This window comes from Ambystoma mexicanum, chromosome 1q (assembly GCF_040938575.1).
Source record: "Ambystoma mexicanum isolate Mex_15411 chromosome 1q, UKY_AmexF1_1, whole genome shotgun sequence".
NCBI lineage: Eukaryota > Metazoa > Chordata > Amphibia > Caudata > Ambystomatidae > Ambystoma > Ambystoma mexicanum.
In genome coordinates, this window is record NC_090922.1 from 1241232370 (window position 1) to 1241256655 (window position 24286).

Here is a 24286-nt window from a genome sequence, read left to right on the forward strand (position 1 = left end):
ATGTACAAAGTATTGTGATCTATATACAATATCTCTTTGTGCCCAGGACGGCATATGTCATTATTTTAAATACTCTTTTATCGGATGTGAACTAATACATTTCAGAACTTAACTGTCTCCTCTTTTTCTGGAAGAGCATACTGATATTCGATATCCAAAGCTCCACTGCACTTTTTAAGACAAACCACCTTAGCGTCACTGACAAGGGTAGCCTCTGACTCCATGTTCCTTTTTTCAATATATTTGCCTAAACCCTCCGGAGTCAGGCCCCCACCAAAAAAGAGGGTTCTTTTGCCCTTACTGCATACTTCCTACTACAGTTCAAAAGCATACAAACATTTCATAGCATAAATCAAGTGATGGAAGGCACACTTGATAAAGACATTTTTATTACACCGGGAGCTGAATTACAGATGCAACAAAGCCATTACTTTCATAAGAGATCCTAGAAATAACATTGGTATCCCCTTCAAAGCACAGAGCTAGCTCAAAGAGATCCCAAGGAGAAGTGATTTGGGTAGGGAGGGTCCAGGGAGCAGGATAAATGCCGTAGGGGCTTGCATGGTCATAGGTGGTCAATGATTGGGTAAAAAGTCAAACACCACACATATGCTGTGTGTCCCGATTCACATCCTAGCTCTCTGTTATCTTCACTTCCCCAGTCTTTATGTTTTGGCTTATAGGCAGTGCTTTCAGTGCCTCCTCCTAGCTAAAACTAAAAATGGGAAATTGCGAATAGATCTCTATACGAAACCCCCAAGCTCAAACTCATTGGTATGGGCAGATCACAGCCATTCACACAACTTCAAGTGGATCAACGCTATGAGGAATTGAGCCAGATGCCACAACATGCCTTAACTGAAAAAAATTACCTCAAGCAATCTCAAATCACAGCATTGAGGCTCCAACAAAGAGGGTCCTCTCAATATATTATTGATTCACCTATCTCAGAAGCTAGAACATTGAAGAAAGAAGAACCATAATAAACAAAGTTCAAAATGTAGATGATACAGCCAACGAAAAACAATTGAGGACGTTGACAACTTTTAATAACAAGTCCCCACATGTCAAGATAATACTTTAGAGCCAATAGAAACTCATCAAGACAGAGAGGGGTTCTGCAGCAGAGCCTGACACAACCATTTCTATCAATTACCACAAATCACTATCATTAAGAAAAATGTTGGTCCCAAGCTTGTTTCAGAAGATGAAATGTAACCAGGAAAGCACATGGTTACTCAGGCAAGTTTCTACAAATATACCAGGTGCAAAGTCTGCCACTATGTGAGGAATTGTGCAACTTACAAGCACCCTCTGACATGATGGGACTATAAAGGACTGCATAACCTGAAAAACCATATTTGTAATGTATCTTCTGACATCCTAGTATATCAAATGTTATCTTGGCATATACTACCTGTACATTGAAAGTGAATTTTTTACAACATATCCGAGCCACCACCAACTGTGACCAAGCCTACTCCACGGCAACGCATTTTCAATAAAAACAGGAAAGCAACATGATAAACTTCAGTTTCGTTGTGATCAATCACATGATTGATCATCAAAGGGGACTGCGTTGCAAATTGACACTGAGAAGCATTGACCCTAGACACATAGTAGAAGTTAGCTCTGAAGCACAATATGGGCACAATCCTGATGAGGAACTATACATTTTATTTGGATCACCTTCTTAAAATCTTGTACCTGGTTTTCAAATATCTGCATGGAGAGACACCACAATATCTATCTGAGAGGATTCAAGATATCAGACTAGGCATACTCTTCGCTCCACTCATCGATACCTGTTGGTCGTTCCACCATCCTGCTCAGACTATTGGGGTGACAGTCTGGCAGCTGTTTGTGTCTTGGACCCCACCTTTGGAAATCTCTCTATTAATTTGCGAGTAATTGTATTTTTCTCCTGTTTCGTAAAACTCTTAAAATTCATCTCTTCAACAATCTCTTGTCTGTAATTGGTCTCCTAATGCATAGGTTCTCGTTTGGCAAATAACGTGTGCCCAGATGCAGTTTATTCTGCCAAGCCTTGTGTATTACGAATAAATAAACAAATAAAGAGGTATATTTCTTGACTGTGCCTGTTTCACCTTTACGATTGGGCAGTCACTGTTGGTTTGTAGTAGTGTGAGGGCTAGTAATCATTGTACTCCCGCAGACTAGTCGTCATTTCATCACAGATGGTTAAATGTACATACTGTAGGATGAATCCATTTTCTTCAGATACTCCCACACCACCCTCGTGCAGGCTCAATGCGCATCAGAATATCTGGTGCATGGCCACCCTGTGGCGCCTCGGTTTTAGCTCACCATTACAAGCACATGGAGAGTTGGGAGGAGCAGTGCCACGCGCAGCAGCTTCTCAGATTGCCTTAGCTCCTGACCTGCCTTCCACTGCAATTATCTCGCAGAAACGATGGGTAGGCGCTGACAGAGGACACAGCAATGGCTGCCACAGTGGCAGCATTGCCCGCTATCTTTGCTCTTGTGGCAGCCGTTAGTGATGTCACTGTTCAATGATTTCAGTTGCCCATTGTGTAGATATGGACAACAGTCGGTTTGATATGGAAAACAAGACAGCATTGTAGAGTACAATGAGGTGGCCACATTCTATTCAGCCCGTAGTGTGTTATAAAACTCTAGTAAATAAACAGTTTTGCGAATCCACTGCTCGTTCATGCAATTAAACACGAGGCTATACTAGAGGTGTGTTTCCAGGGTAAAAACACATCAAGAGCTGGCAGTATCCAAAGCTTTGTGGGGATACCCTGCCAGTTGCAGGAGATCCTATTAAACATCCATTGCCTCTCAACATTTTTCATTGTTTTGCCAAAAATGTTAAACCAGCATTGTAAGAATTTTTGAAAAGACGGGAATTTGATTGGCTGTTGTATTGGTTCCAGCCATCACGGCTGGCCTAAGGGCAGGGCCGCCTGGGCGACCAGCCCGGGCGCCATTAGACCCCCTCAATGCCAGCTTGGGGCAGGCTTTCAAGATCTCCCCCGATCTGCTGTGGTGGGAGAAGGCGCGGCAGATGCCCTATTGAAATTAAATGTGTCCCGCATCGGAGCGGGGCGCATTTAATAAGAATAGGGCGCTCATGCTTTTGCATCCGCGCCTATTGAAAAATGTGACCCCCCTCCTGTGTTACCTGGGGCACGGGAGGGAGAGTGGCGTGCCAAATTTTGTTTTGCTGCCTGGGACACTGCCGGCACTAACACCGGCCCTGCCAGCCATCATGGTTCCACGGGTGAGGAGGCCTCCTACCTCACGAGAAGTGGGTCGTTTGGGAGGAGAGGAAAGGCTAAGGGAATATTTTCTGCCCATAAACACTTGCACTCCACAAAAGGAGAAGGGATGGTTAAGAGGGAAGCGTTGGCATTTCTTCCTGGGCCGCGAGGAGAGGGAAGGTGGCAGTGGGACAATGCAGACCTTACAAGGTAAATTAGCCCTTCAGTGTTTGGAAGAAGATGAAGCAACTTTTCAAGAACAATTTTAACAAATGACCCCCTGAGTGGAATACGACGTTTCCCATTCCCTGCTCTATTTGGGGAAAACAAAAGGGGCGTGTTTAGTAGAGTGAGACTATTGGGAGCTATTTGATTCTTCAGTACTAATGGGAAATCATTTGCAAAATTGCAAAGAGTTTATATAAGGTTTGAAGAAATACATCAATAACTTCTTTGCATCAATAACACTTTTTTTGTTGAATACCAGTGTTTGTTCCTCGAGTGTCACATGCCTAAGAATGCTGAATTCTTGGCCACATTGATTAAACGAAATGTATTTATTTATTAATGTGTTATAGCTTAACATAAGCTTTTCACATTTCATAAATCAATACGAATTACAAAAAGTAAGTACTATTGTAACTTCATTAAACAAATAAAAAATACATTACAAATGATAATTAAGAAGAAGCAAAAACAATAATAAGTAAAAGGATTTTCGATATACCAGAAATAAAGAAAATTAAATCTAAATGATGTATGAACAGTACATTGGCATTTATCATTGTTTACCTTTGTTCAATTCTTTTTTATGGCAATTTCACATTCTAAAAAGTTCTAAGAGACAAATTGCTAGTACAGACACTTATTGATTCGTAAGTGAAGCTTTGACCCACCGATAAATTGGAGCAGCAATCGCTAAACGAAATTAGGGAGCGGACACCAACAAACAAACATTCACCTGTCTGTGATTGTGTTTTGAAGAAAGTTACACAAGAGAGCTTTGCATTGTTTGATGGCATGTTTGCTGCCACAGGCAAATACACATTTGAATAACTAAGATATAAAATGGTAGATGGGTAGCTATCAAAAACGAGGTTGTTTTTAAGAAAGGTATTTCCGAATGATATCCTAAACACTGAGGCTCATTACTAGTAATGTTGTTTACCTCCATTTATCCTGTACAGCCAATCTACAAGTTTGCCAGATGGTAATACCAGCAATTATTTTAAGGTAAAGTGGAGACGCTTCTACCTGGAGTTAACTCCTCCACTTTGCCTCTATTAATCGCAGGTATTAGCATCCAGTAATGTTGATGGCGGTAATACTGGCAAAAATCCCCAATGGATTTCTATGCACTCCATTAAACAGGGATGTACACCGGCAAACCACCACTTGTAATCAGGTGGTATTACCGCCAGAGGTAATGCATCCAGTGGTAAAACCGCCTGACCAAGTGGCAGTTACGGTAATTTCATTTTCCGATATTCCAGTGGATTTACCGCCGTAATACTTGCAAACCTGTAATGAGCCTCAATGTGACAGCAGCTGTGCTGCTCCCAGACACAGCATGAGCAATGCATCACATGGTAGCAGGCCTGCAGAGGAGCACAGATGTACTGGAGTGTGGCTCAGGGCCACAAAAGCCAGACTTCTCGGCTTGCCGGGTCTGAGCAGACCCATGACAAGCTAGCAAAATTCCTATTCACTACCATGATGTCACATTAATGGGATATGACTATGGTTTTCCACTGGCGTAACATCATAGACGTAAGATATAACAATACTTTTATTTTTTTTATTACAGTGCTTCATGTGGGAATCCTCCTGCTTCTAAGTACTGTAATAACGGGTGACACTATTACCGAATGCAATGATATGACATTTTAAGCTATGTATTGTGTTTAATGCATTTCAATGGAATCAATGAAGAAGCGTTGTTTCTTTCGTTTGAAAACAGAGTTGGAATAGGTCCATTTGCAAAGCCTCCTTCCTTGTTTAGGCTATGGGCAGTAAATTGAACTGATTATTTTCTTAGCCATGATCCATAATGTTGCATACAGGCGGGGTATGCCAGAAAACCTAACTGTAGATACTTGTATTTCAGAGAGAAAGCCTACGCCTGGTCTGCAAAGAGTGGTTCCGCGTCTCAAGTCAGAAGTCCTCCAGCCCGCCTCTGGTGGAAGCTCACCTGAAGGAGTTCCGCTCCATCAGCCCGCGGCTGCTCGAGAAGGTCTTGAATATGGCCGACGGCAATGGAAATACCGCACTCCATTACAGTGTTTCGCACTCCAACTTTCCCATCGTGAAACTTCTACTTGATACAGGTGAGTGAGGGTTATTATCTGATTTTATGCTCCTTTCTTATTTCGTTGTTATTTAAAAGCAGTTATTGGGATGCATTTACCAAGGTCACTGAAGCTCGGCCCAGTGAAGCCTTTAGAAATCACTGTTAAGGGGCACACAAGGGGATACAAGCTAAAGTAGGGGAACATTGGACAATCAGGGAAATAGAAAGAAAAGAGGGGTATAGTACCAAAATGTTGCACTCATTTGTGCGCCCTTGCAGTCACTGCGACTTTGGAGGCGCACAAAATGAGGGTGACATTTATTGCACCCAAACAGAGCTGGGGTTACGGGGTGTCCCCTTCTCCAAATGGGCACAGTAACGGGGGTCGGGGCTTGTAGGGGTGTCCCTCGCTTACCATTTCAGAACGCAGGGGAAATGTAAGAAAAACACCCTGCGGCGTCATCTCCAACCCACGTTAGTGGAAGGAGCTGACACTGCAGGGATCGCAGAGTGCGGGCGGCACACGCAGAAGTGTGCCACCCTAAAGGTGAGTGGAGGGGGGGGATGGGAGGGGAAATGCAGGCCGGGGGAAGCGCGCCGCGCTGTAACTGACATCAGAATTTTCGGCATTTTCGGCCGTCGCAGTTACGGGCGGCGCAGTGATCACATAGATCCGAAAAAGAGGCTATGTGTATTAGTAACAATGCATTCATGTAGAAAACGTGTAACACTAACCAGTGGTCTGCATATTATTCATTTCACTTTTTAGCAACAGAAGGCATGCCTCACAAATCCTGCTGTGAAGGGTGCACTAAGAAATAATTCAGTTTGTGATCTTCACTATGAAAATCGTCAACATTACTATATTGTACCCGGGATGGCCCATTAGCCAATCACATGGCTGGAAAAGCAGGCGAGAATATGCATTCTTTGCTCTTCACCCGGGTGGCGCAATATTTAATGTTGTCTCTAAACCCTGAAGCCCCCCCAAATCAAACAAAACCTCTCCCACACCCCCTATCTCCTCCACACATAGCTGTGGCACCAAAGCTTTGTGTTTTTCTGTTCCATATCCCTCTCCATCGGCCATTCTTTTTTCATATTTTGTTTTCCCCCTTCGGGAAATTGCTTTTGCAAGCAACACGAACCTCCTGAGGGGGAAAAAAGAAAGCAATTCGTGCCCCCAGATGAACCCTGGGGTGCCAATGGCTTTCACACCCCGGCAGAGGGCGGCAACGGCCCTCAGCCCTCGACGAGGCCCTCGCTTTACTCGGGCCTACCATGGCTCTGGCTGGCACGCCATTACTGGCCATGCCCATCCACCAGCCGGAAAGTGAAAGCCATAACATACAGAGCAACACTAAAGGATATCAGGTAATAAAATGGCAGCAAAAATGTCTCCAGTAAAAGAAATTGCGGCAAAAATGCTGTGGTTTGACACGGTAAAGGTGTACCCCATTATACCATTTAAGGGGAGCAGGGTTTGCGGGGGTGTCCCCCGCTCCTCTTAAATGGTATAATGGGTCTCGGGGTTACGGGGGTGTCCCCCGCATCCTTTACATGATTGTGGCGGCAAAACCACAGCATTTTTGCTGCGATATTTTGTATGCACGGCCATTTTTGATGCGATTTTAAGACATGCAACCCACTAAAGTGTAGTAAATGATATTTCAGTGGGGAACCTTTCTTTGAGGTGCACTGTTAACTGTGAAACAATATAAAAAAGCAACTTAAAGCATATTTTGTGAAAATGATTACCACAGGATCAAACAATTTGGTCAAGTGAAGTGCCACACTCAAGACCTTCACCAAAGATGTTTCCAACTAGTATAAAGCCCTACACAAAGCAAGTTAGGAGCTGATCAAAACGCAGACGGAACTGAAGCATTAAAAAATCCTTGCCCACACTGGTCTGCCTCCCCCTAGGCCTAATTTCCGACCACACCCTCCATTCTCAGGGAGTAATCAATAGGAGAATTTAGGGACAAATCTGCTTTACACTATTCCAAAAAAAGAGTTTTGCATAACTGAACTAAATGCCCTAGTGCCTGTCACCTGGAAGAAGCCACGGGGTAAATGAGGCCAGACTATGACTCAATCCTGTCTAAAGAAGGCAATAAAAACCGTGGGAGTCCATTACCAGGCAGAAACAATAAAAAAAACTTATGCCAGCCGACATCATTACTACCCAGCACTCAGTGCATGAAAACGTATTAACAATTTTCCACCACTTTTCACATACCGAGCTTTAAAAACCGTCACACTCATTGTGTCGCTCCAGCATCTATAGGGGTCCTTTTGAACAACCGCCTAAATATCCAATTTGATTTCTTACTTCAAAACTGCATATCTGACCATGCAGTGAAGCTGGAGCATATGATAAGAGATTTAACCTCAACCCCCCCTTTCTTAGCTGAAACATGGTTTTCTCACATCTATAGGACCTGGCTTGCCTCCTCTTACCTCGAGGTGTTGGCCTCATCCAACTCGACTGGTAGGATGCCATCGGTGGAGGGGGTAACCTGATCCACAAAAAGAACCTTATCTTATTTTATTAATTTTGTTTTTATATACTTACAGCCAACAGGGCTTTGTATATACACATTAAAAAACATACACACAAAATAAAATGGCCTCTCCTCTCCATTTGCCCATCATGTTAAAAATACATTGTTCCCAATGACAGCTCTCTTAAAATGCCCATTGACAGACTACAACATTTCATCATATGAAAGATAAGATGAACATCGTTTCCTTGGAACAACCGTTTCCACATTAAGGGTACATCATTACACTTACACTTGTTACAATAAAATGTCATGTGTTTGTTCCTTAAGGCATTCAAGCTAACACAGTGGCACATCATATGTTCAGCTGACTCACTAGTCCTTTCACCACAGAGTCAGCACAATCGCTCGTTGCGGGGTTCCTCTTTGCGCACCTTAAGTTTCTAGTACCTGAGTGCAATGGAACTCTGACAGTGGATAATCTCTTATGATTGTACTATTTGGAAAAGCCTCAAGGTATTTCGGAATAGAGCCGCGATCCAACCAATACTGAATGAAGGGTCCACTATATGAATTTGACGCTAAGCGTAGAAAATCTTCTTCTTTACATACCTCATGAGAGGAAATGACGTACTCTAGGTTTCATACCCTACTGACCATTGCTTGTACTTAGAGAATATTTTGCCAATGGCCCCAAATTGCTCATGATTATCTAGATCTCTATAAGCACGAAATGACTCCACCATTATTGTGCCATTGGCAAGCTGTAACAGTTTGTCATAGCCCAAGGTCAATTTGCTATTAATAACTGCTGTTATCCGTCTGACATTGAATCCTAATCATAGTCTTCACTCGAAAGCTTGGTTGCACGCTACCCCCATCCCTGGTTCTCTAGGTAGATCTCCCCAGTGCCATCTTTTTTGACTCTGCGCCGTCCTCTTTTACAAAACTGCAACTCGGGGGGCCCATGTGTTTGCAAATAAGTACAAAATGCTCCCTTATCCATAGTTCTCTCTTTCACTTAAGAAATCTTAAATCCGAGCCGGCTGTATAAGCGTGAGTTATTAGCCCCGAGAATGCCCCATTGGATCCAATGGACCCAATGGAGAGTGGGGATTTATCGTTAGCGCCCAACCCATGACCCAGCGGTAATACCGCCGGACCGGTCGGCGCTAGCGCTATTACAGTTGTGCAGTATTGCAGCCGGGATCCCGCCCAACTCGTGATGAGGCCCTTCACCTGGACCTTCATGTCAGAAAGTAGGAAAATGTGCTTAGTTCCAATGGAGGTGCTTAGAAACATCAAGAAACTCACCCCAAAATCTGAAATATACATAGTAATACAGACTGGTCCAGGGAAATGCCTTCCTAGAAGCTCAATCCCCCGAGAAGCCACCAGGCACCAATAAAAGCCATCAAGCATTCCACAGCCGTCTGACATCAGGCACATGCACTTTCACTACATCTCTCCGGTTCTCATCACGCAATACTGGCTTCCTATTAAAATTTGATGTGTTTTTAAAATAGCCTCGGTATTGTACAGATCGCTGTGCTTACGATCCTAAACGTATGTGCCCAAGAATCTTGTGATCTGTGGAGGCATCAAGGGACTTCGAAGCTAGCTGGGTTCTAAGTATCTGAAATGTACTTCCTCCTGGACAATGCAGTGCCCAGTCTTTCATCATTTTCAGGAAATAACTGATGCCCTTTCCCTCCATGAAGCATCTGATACACAGGTATGCTAGTCCATCATGTTGCCAGTTATGAATATAAACTGTTAGCATCTAGTGATTGCTGGATGTCCCTCTGCAGCACCTGACCGCCTACCCTGACACTATTTCGATCTTGCTTTCCCCTCACAACTTCCTTCTCAGGTGCACCTGCCTCCCCAATTTCCTAACACTCTTCTCCCCCCTCCCTTCCTTAATCCCTGTGGCGGCAGGATAGATACAAAGATCACATGTGTATTCCTAACAGCTTCTAGAACACAAAATTCCACCAGGCAGAGGTGGCTTTGTGATGCTCTACATTTCTGATTACAATTGTAAAAATTTAGGAGCCTAGTCAGCCTGGTGGCACTGTGGCTACTGGAGTCACAATTAAACAGCCACAGTATTTAGATTTCATACTGGCGCCAGTCTAGTGAGCAGTGCACCAGCTATAATTGACTGATTTGTATTAGCTTTCTGGCCTGGTTGTCGCCACAACAGCCACGTGGGACAATTTCCAGGAAGCTACTCCTTTGATCTCCCTGAGGAAGGCCAACACCTTCGTCCAAAGGCAGAGGGACCCTCCCCAGGAGATCCCCTGGGAATCATTGCTTCAAAGGCACTATTGACCTACCAAAGCCACACACACACAAGGGTGCTGATCAGTGGTGCACCTTGAAGTCAGCAGACATGGGACAGGGGTGGATTAGCCAGAGGAGAGAGGTAGGCTGAGAGAGGGGTTCCACCATTTTGGTTTCTGCTTAGGCTCTCTACAATTTCCTGCCCTCCTCACTGATTTATTGGCTTGATGAGAGACTGTTGCTTAGACAAACAGAACCAAGATGTATTTGCAAATTACGAAGCACCGTTGATGGTTTGAATACAGAACACTAAATGTATGTGTTCCTATAGGGGAGTAATTGTATAAAAACATTGATGTACAGATGGAATATAACAATGCCAACTTTTGTATTCACAAGTATATTCTTCGTGATCAGATAATAGGTCACGAAGTGTACATGTCATCCAATTGTAATTTCGGTAATTGGAAAACAAGTGGATAAAACGTTGATTGGTATCACTATTGGGTGCCAGAAGTAGGAGGTACTGGTTTCACACACAAACTACAGTTGTGCTGAACAGACCATGTACTGAGAATAACACATGCTGTGAAGTGTATGTTTATTGTTTTCTTTCATCCTGATCGTTAGGTTGCAAGGTGGTTCAATAAGACATAGGCCCTCATTACAACCCAGGCGTTAAGGGGTTAACGGCTCCGTAAACTCCTGATTACGAGGTCCCTTTGCGCCTGCTTTTAGCAGGCGTTAAAAAAACAACCCGCAAAGGGACCTAGGAGCTAATTACGGCACCGTAATTTACGGTGCCGTAATTAGCGCCTTCCCCAGTCCCATTGAGCCCTATGGGGCAAAAATGGGAATGGGGAAGGGCCATGGCGGGATGGGGAATTACCGCCCCGCGAACCTTGGAATGGGGCGGTAATTCCCCATTCCGCCATGGCGGAGTCGGTAAGTTACCGGCATGGAACATGGTGCTATTAGCACCATGGTCCAACGCCTGGGTCGTAATGAGGGCCATAATGTGATATTCAGCAAACTGAATATAATTTTCAAGCGAGGCAAATGAGTATACCAATGTTTGACAGGCCTGTGTATCATCTTTTTGGAATGAGAAACTATGATAGGGATTGACCTATAACTTTTGTTACAATTTGTAATTAAGAAACATGGATGTGATTTTTAGATGAACTCAATGATGATCATTTTAAACCATCTAGCGATTTAATAGCACTAATATATGTACTCCACCATGTCAGGTATATGTACTGTTCATATCTCCGTTCAGGATCGGTAGGAGTGCTCAGCGGGATGCCAATTTTGAATCACTGTTATGATTTATTACATGTATTTATTTAATTGTTTTTTTATAACGCGCCCAGTACCATACCTGAGTTTGTTTTCTAAATGCGAATCTGGGATTTGAACCTCTGTTGCTCTGCGTGGTCTTGCTTTCAGAGCCAGCACATTGCACCTGTGCTATCCTCCATGCTATGATGTTCCGCTAGGGCTCTGATCATTAATACACAGACCGACTGTGGAGCCATAGAGGTAAATCCAGGATGCTTTAGTAAACATATGTATATGTATATATATATATATATATATTCAGTGAAAAAAACGTTGTTAAAGGGATGTTATGGTTAAGTTGCGCTACTAAAAACCTATGAAATTCAGTGAAAAAACTTTGTTAAAGGGACGTTATGGTTCCAAGTAAAACCGAAAAATCCTTGAAATTCGCCAGTTATGGTAAGCTAAGCAACCATAACTCGCGCCACCACCGTGCACTGCTAAGACTAATACCCAGGACATCAAAGATGACATCACAAATGTCATTGATGACATCACTGATGACATCACATGTGTATGTACTTCTCATGAAATATGTGTAGAAGGGATTCTTATTATGTTGCGAAAAAAGTGTCAAGAATCATTGCAAGAAATATACCCTAATAAGTGCATTGAACGATGCATTGATATAAATAGCATCCTATTATGGGGTTCTATCTAGTATACTAAGCTACTCATACAGAAAGATAACATTGTGTGCAGCGTACAAGATGAAGGTATGATATTCGTAATGTTAATATGTTGAATAATGAAATGATAATTGTTTTCTTAATAGATTTTTGTGTACTGTGAAATATGTAATAAGTAGCTAATAAAACCCATGTATTACATAATTGCATTACTATAGACAAAACACAAAGACACAAGAACACATACCAATATGGGTATATACAGGGAAAGTGAAGTTAGCAAAAAAGCACAAGTAGTAGCAGAAACAATTCATAACTTAACTGATTAGTTTCATGCAAATAAATGATTGCTCTGTTTCAAAGCTGCTATTTACCCTATGTATATGTATCACTTGATGTGATTGGACCCTAAGGAAAGTAGTGTGAGTACAATGTATACAAATATGACCATATACAGGGAAAGTACAGCCATAAAAAAACAACAGAACTATCAGAAAGTGCTCATAAGTCTAGTGATTATATTTATGCACAAAAAGGATTGCTGTCTTTCAAGCTTGTGTTTTCCCATATGTATATGTTTCATATGATGTGACTGTACTCTAAGGGAATTACTGTAAGAACCTACTAGAAGGATATGTCTACAAATAAAATAAAATTCTTAGTTTCTGACTGTTACTGGAGAAAACCATGTGGCCTAGATATGTCAGCAAAAGAAAAAATAGTGAGCCAGACATGTGATGTCATCAGTGATGTCATCAATGACATTTGTGATGTCATCTTTGATGTCCTGGGTGTTAGTCTTAGCAGTGCACGGTGGTGGCGCAAGTTATGGTTGCTTAGCTTACCATAACTGGCGAATTTCAAGGGTTTTTCGGTTTTACTTGGAACCATAATGTCCCTTTAACAAAGTTTTTTCACTGAATTTCATAGGTTTTTAGTAGCGCAACTTAACCATAACGTCCCTTTAACAAAGTTTTTTTCACTGAATTTCATAGGTTTTTAGTAGCGCAACTTAACCATAACATCCCTTTAACAAAGTTTTTTTCACTGAATTTCATAGGTTTTTAGTAGCGCAACTTAACCATAACGTCCCTTTAACAAAGTTTTTTCACTGAATTTCATAGTTTTTTAGTAGCACAACTTAACAATAATGACTTTGACTTTATATACATGTCATATGGAACTGACTAGATCTCTTCTTATGAACTTGATGTCCGCGAACTTATTTAATGTTCGCGGACATGTTCGGAGAACAGTACCACTACCTAAAAACTGTGGGGGGGGCTGGTGGGGTATGTTTGATTGTTATATCATAATATAAGAACATTTAACAAATTCAAAAAGCAGTACACAAACACATTACATATAGTAATACATAAGAAATGTAACCCATATATGTAACACACTAACCATTCATTTAAATACAATATGTTCTGAAATGGAATATACCACCAGAAGATAAATTGGCTTCCAACATAATTACCTCACAGACACAACAGAACTGAGAACAAGACCAGACCCACTGAATACATAGGACTTATTTTTACCAGAAACAGTAAGTGTACTTCATTTTACTCATATATTTATAAACTTTCTGTATTAGATTAAAAAATATATTATCTTTTTTTTTTTCTCACAGAAATGTCTAGTACTCTGGAATGGCTAGAGGACAATTTCCCACATGAAGAAATGTCACAAGATAGTGAAACTAATGGTAAACACTTTATAATATAAACCATTTATTTATTATTTTTTTTATATACATTTAACATATATATTATTTTTTTGTACAGAGCATACCAAAATAGAAAAAAACTTCAGAAAACCCTGTTATGGATAACAGTCTTCACAATATAGAAGAAAAAATGGATGTATTGTTGGCTAATTTTAATAATTTAAAAACTTTTGTAGAAAATCATTTCGAACCAAAAACCTCGTACCTTTGCCCCACATGTACTTGTCCCTCCTCACCATATCCCAGTCAATTATCCCCAAACCCTCTCCATAATTCAAAACGTTTTGATGAGACTTCCATCCCTTCTTCACCTAATGCCAATCATGTTGAAACCCCAAATTCTCCTGTTTTTGTTTCTGTTTCTGCCTCACCTTCTCTATCATAAATGATTAATATATGTTAAATAAAGTTTAATTTTTATATTGTATTGTGAATAGTTTCTGGTTTTTTTTTTAAAAACAATAAAAGTGTCCGCGGACAGTGCGAGTGTTCTGAAATGTTCGTACATAAACGAAAATGGAGGTGTCCTGAAGAACACCACACCTGTTCGTACTGTTCGCTAGCAAGTTGAAACTATTCTAAGAACACACGTGGTGTCCTGAAATGTTCGTAAAGAAACAAAAATTAAAGTGTTCTAAAGAACACTACATCTGTCCGTAATGTGCGCTATCAACTTAAAACTGTCCTAAGAACACAATTGGTGTCCTGAAATGTTGGAAAATAAACGAAAATGATGTGTCCTGAACAACAGTACAACTGTTCGTAGTGTTCGCTAGCAACATGAAACTGTACTAAGAACACACGCGGTGTCCTGAATTGTTCGTAAACAAACAAAAATTAAAGTGTCCTAAAGAACACTATACCTGTCCGGTACTGTTCGCTAGCAAGTTCAAACTGTTCTAAGAACGCTATTGGTGTCCTGAAATGTTCGTACGTAAACGAAAATGGAGGTGTCCTGAAGAACACTATAACTGTTCGTAGTGTTCGCTACCCAATTGAAACTGTTCTAAGAACACAATTGGTGTCCTGAAATGTTCGTATATAAACGAAATTACACGTGTCCTGAAGAACACTATATCTGTCCTTACTGTTCGCTACCAAGTTTAAACTGTTCTAAGAACACACGCGGTGTCCTGAAATGTTCGTTTCACGTGTGACGCACTTTTAATTACTTCAGAAACCGAACAGTGTCCGTATGACATCAATGCGCATGCGCTAACCAATCTCCGTGCACTTGGTGTCCTGCGGACAGGCGCTTCCTTCGCGGACTAGTTCGCGAACGGATCATATGACCGCGCCCACGCTCATCGTGTGTGCTGAAATGCGGACACTGTTCGTGTCCCCGAACAATATAAAAGTACATTTGCAGTTAATCCATAATATTTTTCAATAAAATCTCACTATGGCACAAGTCCCACATAGCAATCTTGAGTTTCTATATACCTTTTGAAACTTTCCGATCCTTTTTTTGTGTTCGATCTGTCCGCGGACAGTGCGCATGTCCGCGAACCGCGCACAAGCACCCCTATAAAAGACCACGCCCAAGAGCTTATTCCCATTGTGTTTCTGGCTATTCTTCAGAACACAGTGATTTTTGCTGCCACCTGCAGACTACACAATCATCGAGATGGCATCCTTGGCTGCTGAACTGCCACTTGGTGCTGCACCTGCTTCAGCACCACCCCCACCCCCTCCACCACCACCACCTCCCCAAGGGCCTGAAGAGGGGAACAGGAGTGAGGATGCGGAGGAGGAAGAAGAGGATGATGAGAATGAGGTAGAGGAAAACCCTACTACCCGCACTAGGCGTGAGTCTTGGGTGTGGCAGTTATTTACCATTCTTTGGAATGTTCCTAAGGCTTGTGCGAACCCGTTTACCTGCAATGAGTGCAAAATGATACTCAGTCGCGGGAAGCATGGTAAGTACAGCTTTGGGACCACTACTATGAAGCGACACCTGAGGTCATTTCACTCTGGGGCTATTCGCAGGGTTGTACCTTGCGAAGAACATAGCAGGTTGATTTCCTCTACTTCATCCTCTGTTTCTGTGCCTGTCACCACAAGGACCACCTCTGTGGGACAGCGTCTTCCTCAAGCTGCCTCACAGGCCATACAGAATGCTGATGATCCTTACCTTTCGAGGGTCACAGTTGTATGTATGTACTGTGACACAGTACTCTGCAGGGGGGAGCGACTTCGGAGTGGTTTTGAGACTATCGTCTCAGAGCACGAGAAGACCTGCTCACTACCCAAATAAAACCCACTCTATATCTTCCTCTCTCAGCTCGCCCTTTCTTATCCATGTGGTTGGTGTGCCCCCCTTTACCCTTCTTTACCCTCCTCTCCTAGTGTGTCGTGTCTGAAAAACCCAAAAAAATACGAAATTACAAAAATCAAAAATAAATAAGGCTCTTTTCAGAGCCGCCTTTCCCAGTTAAAAAATAGAAGTGAAAATAAATGAAGCAGGGCTCTTTGTATTTTTTAGAAGTCTGTGGACAGTTCGCGAACATTAAAAAAATTGGGTTGCTACTCCATCACAAACATTGTAATTTTCTCTGGAAAGAAGTGGTGGCTCTGAAAAGAGCCTTTGGGTGGTGTTTGTAAGTCAAAAATTGTAAATGCTTAACATCTACTTCAAAATCATTGTTGTAATTCCAAAAAAGGTTGCAATGCATTTTGTACATTTCTCAGAAAAATCTGATTGCCAGCATAAGTAAGATGGACTCCATCTCTGCGAAAAATGTATGTACTACAAAACATAATATTTTCATTGTGAAAAGAAGACATGCCAAAATCTCTTAGAAAGGCACAAACAGCCTTATTAACATTGCACCTTGCTTTTTCCATTTGTGGACCAAATGAAGAAGAACAAAGCCACATTTGTCTCTGCGCAATCCGTGAAAATATCACTTGAGAATTAGGAAACATGTCCATAACCTTCCTAAGTCCTTCTTTCATAGCAAATTGCAAAAAAATTCCAGTCACATGTCCTAAACTGTTCCCTCCACAATGAATTACAATTATGTCTGGATGTTGCTCTGTCTCCAAAGTAGCACAGAGAGGTAGCAAGTCCAACCACTTCATTCCACGTACTCCATGCCAGTGTACTTCCACATGTGGGAATCCAAGATCTACAGCTACTCCACAGCTTTCTGCATGCACCTTCAACCAATGTATCCACGAATCTCCTAAAATCCAAACAATCTGTTTTCTGAAACACACAGCCATAGCTATCTTTTGTTCTCTCAGCAAAAAGAGTATCTGAGAAAATCTCTCCTGGCACAACACACCCACCAAACTTTCCTGACCAATCCCTTTCAGTGCTTATTCTCATTTGCATGATTTATGAACCCAAAAATCCCCAGATGTAACTCCCGATGTCTGCGAACTACCGCCATGTCCGCGGACATATCGTAACATGAACAGCCCTTCTACCATTTGCACTACACTCTCTCTGCCATTCCCTCATTGGATGTACCTCAAAAATCACATGACCATGCACCAATCACATTCAAGACCTCTACATCTAACTGCATCATCATAGATCAGCACTGCAAATGTACTCTGAATCTCTCTGAGTACAAGTGTCATATCATTGGCAAGCAGCATCTACCAGAAATACTGTACAAGTCTTCAAGATTTCTACTTGCAGCTCCATGCATATCCATATGCATGAACACAAACTTCAGGTATGCATATTTTCTGTATAGTAGATGAACACATTTTCAAACAGACTTTTACCTTGTAAAATCTGTAAAATGAATTTACTGTACTTTTTTCAATTTCCTAAAATCAACTATCACTTATAAACATTTATACTATTTACTTTCTTTATACACACACACTCAAATCATGTTAAACTAACATTTTTTAAATGAAATAAATAGACTACATATATTCAAACAAAATTGCATGCAAACACAATCTATGTTTAAACCTTTATAAAAATACTTATACAATTTCATATTTTTTGTTTTTATTTATTTATTTACTTAATTACTTTAAATTAGACATGACATTGAGGCGCTATTACCTAGACAGTTTACTTACAGAAATAGTGGTATTCACTAATATATTATAAATTTCACAAGACATAGTAAAGATATTTTTTTTTTGCTACAGTTAGTCATTCAATACAATTTGTTCATTAAGAACATATTATATGTACTGAACTGATGCAATGTATCTTATGTAAATAAATTAGTTTCATGGTTTTAAAGAAGGCACTGAGGATTTCAATTAAAAAAATCAATATCTAAATTAAAAACAGTGCTATATACAAACAAAGTTACTAATTTGAAGCTTTTACAATTGCAGTGAAGACCAGTTTCCTGAAAAGAAGCAGCCGAATTCGAAGAAGAAAGAAAAACTAAGAAGTTACCTGTTAATTTTTTTTAAAAAAGGAAGTAAAATATCACCATAATATTTGTATTATTAATCAAATATACTATAACGTTAATACGAGCTATTTCGGTTTCTAAAAATAGAGATTTTGTACCATTTTGTCCAAAAATGTCCATGTCTTAAACAGCGATTTACAGCCAGAATGGGCCGCAAATTTCTATTTTTGGACACACAAATTACCCAACTGAACCACTACAATTTTCATATTATAGAACAAACAGCTGTTTTAATTGTATACATTAGATTTACTATTTGTACTTTTCCACACCACTAGCTTACTTTTTTTTTGTCATCTAAACCCCAGTTTAGTAACACATAAATTCAAGAATACCTATCCCTACTAGTTTTAGTTCCCAATGCACAATCACACACCATTACATACATCTTTATCATCTTACTCAAACACTCATGCACACAGCACACATACATTCCAGAACACCCCAACCCATATCTTCTTTATTTTTTTCAACAGACCCTAAGGAATGCCTACCAAAAGTCAAGTCCGTAGAAAGCAACGCAAAAGTAGAGCAAATGAAAATAAAGGTGTCCAACATAAGCATCCATCTCTAGCAGAATTTATAAAAAAAAGTTGAAACAAAACAGCTAATACAATCATTTAGTGAAACACAAGAAGTTTCAAGTACAACAACTTCGCTTCCTCTATCAAAATGTAAAACAAACCAAAAAGCAATTAACAGAAAATCAGCTACCAGTACAGATAAAACTACTTCTTCAAATTTTAATATAGTGCAAAGTAAGCATACCAAGAAAAGTATTTTAGCCAAAATATACCGTCACAAAGTCCTTCAAAATCTTATAAAAACAGGAGAGAAATCAGGTTCAAAGCTTAAAACCTATCTTAGGAAATTAATCTTAGAAGCATTGATGGACAGTGCAATTCTTCTCAAAAGAAATGTATTTATTTTACTGTTAAACAAAATGAACCTACTAACAAAACTAATAACTAAATTACAAAAAAGACTTCTCAATAAGCGAAATATTAACAGAAAGAACTTCTTAAGTATCAGCGGAGGTGAATGGAATCACACTACAAGCACAGAACCATATTTTAATGAAGAAGCGTACAAACAAAAGCAGACAAATACAATTGCCATACATAGCAGTGGTCGAGGTTATGAAAAAGTGAATAATACCATAATGGAACAAGAAGTACTTCTTACAAAAATATGCCCTGAAAACTTAGAATTACCCCTCCATTCAACTGAATCAGAACGTCTAGTGTACAAATGGCCATGCACGTCAATGTGTAACATTCCCAAACAATGTTTCAAATCTTTACGCCAATTCCTCAATAAATATGTAAAAAGCAAAGACAAAATCAAAATTAAATTACTGCAAAATATAGATACCTGTCCAGTGCGCAAGTACACAGGACTACAAGGACATTCATTGGCCTGCATTACAGGACCTACTTGTAAAACCACTTTCCATGATATCAAAAGGATATCAACACATCATTCAACTATAAGAAATCTAGTCTATAAACTGTACTATGCTAAAAGTCCTGCTTTAGCACTAGCAAAGTTAAATAACATCCTTCTACATGGTACAGCAAAAGACCTACTTGAAGAAATTCACTATATCCAGAAAAAATATTTTGGAAGTGAAAGCCATTTACAGAATGAAATAGATTTAAACCAATTAAGCAACAATTCTACACATGGCAACCTTTTGCTAAACACATACAAAAAAGAAATACTAAAATTTAAAAGTACATCAGCTGAAGTACCAAACCATGTATGTGTATGTTGCTGTAGAATTTTTTATAAAAGTAACACAAAAACTGTGGACCTATCATACAAAATAGAAGACAATGAAGATTCTAAATGGTTTGAATTAGCTCTCTACCTTGTAGCAGAAAACAAATATGAAATAAGTGAGCCCTTAATACTTTGCAGTTATTGCACTACAAAACTTGACAACAACCAAACTCCTTCACGTTCTATCACAAATAATTTGGAATTATACCCAGTACCAAAACCTCTACAACAACTTAATTTATATGAGAGCATCATAATTCAAACAGTACAACCATTTCAAGCAATAATACGCCTTCAACCAAAAACAGCAAAATTACCTCCCTCTGAATTGGTAAAAGGCATTCGTGGAAAAGTAGTTTATTTAGCATTAAATCTAAAAGAAAATGTGCATACTCTAGGAGTGCAACGTCCAATGCAGCAATCTTTAATTATATTAGTAAATGGAGTACCTACAAAAGACAAAAAAATATGGCAACAGCTGGTAGATTTATATAAAGTTAGACAAGCCTTCCAATATCTTAAAGAGAATAATGAATATTACAAAGAAATTAATATTGAAGAAAACTTGAAAGATACAACTGAAATAATTAAAGAAACACAAGAAGCTGGTCAATTTGAGCTACTAGATCCTGCTACAATATCAAATACTTTAGACCATTATACAATTCATCGTTTGCACTGTAATGACACCGTACAAGATGTACTGGAAACTTACCAAATGCGTCAAACAAAAGGATCGCCAATCAGTATATAGGAAAAAAGTATAGAAGCACGTGCTTTTCCTCTACTCTTTCCTACTGGCAAAGGAGGAAGGTATGATGATAGACCTATTCAAATATCAGCTTCAGAATACCGCTCATTACGGATGTATTCTGAAGATCCCAGATTTAGACAAAATGTGGAATACATATTCCACCTACTCTTTGAAAGTGAACTAGCAACTTTATGTTACGGAGTTGCACACATATTAAAATCAGGATCACACTTTCAAAATATGACAGCTACACAATTATTAGAGAAAGTGCAACAAAAGGATGAGGTTTTACAATCAAATATTACAAATCTATTAGCAAATATGCGTGGTAATAAAGAGTACTGGTTTCGACGTCATGGAGATGTACGTTGTATGATCAGAAACCTTGGCCCACCCACTTGGTTTGTTACATTAAGTTGTGCAGAATATGCATGGGAAGATTTACATGATTTCCTACGCATCTCAAATAAAAACAAAACAAACATAGATATTCTAACACCTGGAGAACTTTGTTCTTTGGATCCTGTTAATGTTTCAAGATATTTTCACCATCGCTTCATTGCTATGCTACATTTTATTTGTAATAAAACTGTTCCTCCCCTTGGAGAAGTGCAACACTTCTTTTGGAGAAAAGAATACCAAGCCAGAGGAGCACCACATATCCACATAAAGATGCTTCTAAATTTGGTCAAGACAGTGATGCCACTGTTTTACAGTTTATTGAAAAATATGTCACTTGTGAAATTCCATCAGAAGCCACAAATAGTGATCTTCATGCACAAATTTTACAATTTCAAAGACACAAATGTGGAAAATATTGTCGTTGCAAATACAAAAACAAAGGAAAATACTACACCAAATGCCGATTTGGTTTCCCTAGACCAGTTACAAATACAGGTCAAGTAAACAACCTCATGTCTTCAGTTAGACATAGTGTTAAAGGTAAGTCACCTAAAAATACATATTACATAAAAAGAAAAGAAGAAGAAAAATATATCAATGATTATAATGCAATCATTGCCCACTCATGGAATGCAAACATAGATGTGCAGTACATTGCAGACAATTCTACTGCAGTTGCACGATATGTCACAGCATACTTAACTAAAGCAGAAAAGACAGAGCTCCAAGACCTCTGGAATGACCTGTCATCAGATAAAACAGTATCTCAGAAATTATACAGCTTGGGCATAAAAATGCTCACCCATAGAGAATGTGGATCTTATGAAGCAGCTGATCGTTTAACTGGTACTTCATTGTATGATAAATCTGAAAATATAGTATGGCTAAGTCTTGGTCCAGCTAAATCTAGAAAAAGAGTTCTAAAATCATATGAAGATATAGAAACAATAGCCAAACATGATCCCAACAGCCAAGACATTTTAAAAAACAATTTATTGGACACATACTACCCAAACAGAAGTAATACTTTGGAAAACATGTGTCTATACCAAATAGCCCAAAACTACACATACAAAAATAATATGAAACCTGATGAAAAAAAAGGTAAATATAGAGTGACAGACTGTGAAGGCAGCTTAGTTAAACTCACTAAACCAAATTTAATCAATCATATCAAATTGTCATTGAAGACTCCTCAACATAAAGAAGTATATTACATGTCCCTGCTACAACTCTTCAAACCATGGAGAAAAGAAGAACAATTACTAGATAACTATGACTCATATGAGGATGCTTTCAAAGCAAATGAAAGCACTATAACTGATGTAAACTTTACACAGTACAAAACAATGTTGCACAATGAACAGCAACATGAAGAAGAACTCCAAGCCCAACTAGATAAGGATACTCCTGACAGTAGTCAACCTTCTGTAACAGGAAGCCAAGAACCACTGGGAGAACCACTAATAACAAATGAGGCAGAATTAGCTATGATAGAAGTAGAAAACACCATCAGGCCGATTCATGGAATAATTAGCGCGGCGCAAGTGGGCAAAAACGTGCGAAACGCAGTGGAATAGCGAAAATCGCAGTGCAATTGCGAAAATCGCACGAAAAGCAGCGCACGTCGATTCATGGAAGGCCGTGCGCGAGAAAACCAGCGGATGTGCGATAAAAATGTGCGCGGCGCACGTTGGCGCACAGGCCATCTAACAGCGTGCGCCAGGTCACAGCGAAAATCGCACAGGCCACAGCGAAATTCGCACATAGCGCGGCGCACGCAACAAAAGTAGGCGGAACACGGGCGTAACACTCGGAATGGGGAACAACTTGCCAAAACATGGGCGTCACGGGGGAAGTACAGGGCACAAGTGCGCGGAACGCCCACACGCTCGCCTACAACACGTATTCATGGAATAGAATAGTGCAAAAAAGCGCACGCTCAAACCAGCGCACAGGCACAAACACGACCGCCACAAGAAAGCAGGCGGTAGCGTCTCTGCGGCTGTAAGAAATGTGCGCCAAAAGGTGCGCCAACAAATAGCACCTATATACTGCCATGATGAATGTCCCATACTGTGGCCCTCCAGGAAAAATGACGTGCAAAGGGGTACCCACAAACACGGACACCCGCTGACTAAAAATACGTGTGCGTGTATACCGGGGTGCGCGGGAAGTCTAACACGCGATTTCAGCAGGGTACGTGCATCACAGGGGTTCGCGTGAAGTTATTCACGCGATCGGGCCTGGGGCAGCGGGCTACGTGTATTACAGGGGTTCGCGTGAAGTTCCTCACACGATCGGGCCTGGGGGAGCGGGCTACGTGTATTTCAGGGGTTCGCGTGAAGTTTCACACGCGATCGGGTCTGGGGGAGCGGGCTACGTGTATTTCAGGGGTGCGCGTGAAGTTCCACACGCGAATAGCCTGGGCGCGTGTATTTCAGGGGTGCGCGGGAAGTTCCACACGCGAATAGCCTGGGGGCGCGTGTATTCCAGGGGTGCGAGTGAAGTTCCACACGCGAATAGCCTGGGCGCGTGTATTTCAGGGGTGCGCGGGAAGTTCCACACGCGAATAGCCTGGGGGCGCGTGTATTCCAGGGGTGCGAGTGAAGTTCCACACGCGAATAGCCTGGGCGCGTGTATTTCAGGGGTGCGCGGGAAGTTCCACACGCGAATAGCCTGGGCGCGTGTATTTCAGGGGTGCGCGGGAAGTTCCACACGCGAATAGCCAGGGCGCGTGTATTTCAGGGGTGCGCGGGAAGTTCCACACGCGAATAGCCTGGGCGCGTGTATTTCAGGGGTGCGCGGGAAGTTCCACACGCGAATAGCCAGGGCGCGTGTATTTCAGGGGTGCGCGGGAAGTTCCACACGCGAATAGCCTGGGGGCGCGTGTTTTTCAGGGG

At 40.8% G+C, this 24286-nt stretch overlaps 1 protein-coding gene across 3 annotated transcripts in view; it reads left to right on the plus strand.

Annotated features, from left to right (window-relative positions):
* Nucleotides 1-24286, plus strand: part of KANK4 (KN motif and ankyrin repeat domains 4) — a 1485983-nt gene that overhangs the window by 1312838 nt on the left and 148859 nt on the right. For all 3 annotated transcript variants that reach the window (XM_069642033.1, XM_069642032.1, XM_069642034.1), the window contains one exon: nucleotides 5356-5575. In XM_069642033.1, the coding sequence (XP_069498134.1) occupies nucleotides 5356-5575 (220 nt within the window). The remainder of the gene's footprint in view (nucleotides 1-5355; nucleotides 5576-24286) is intronic.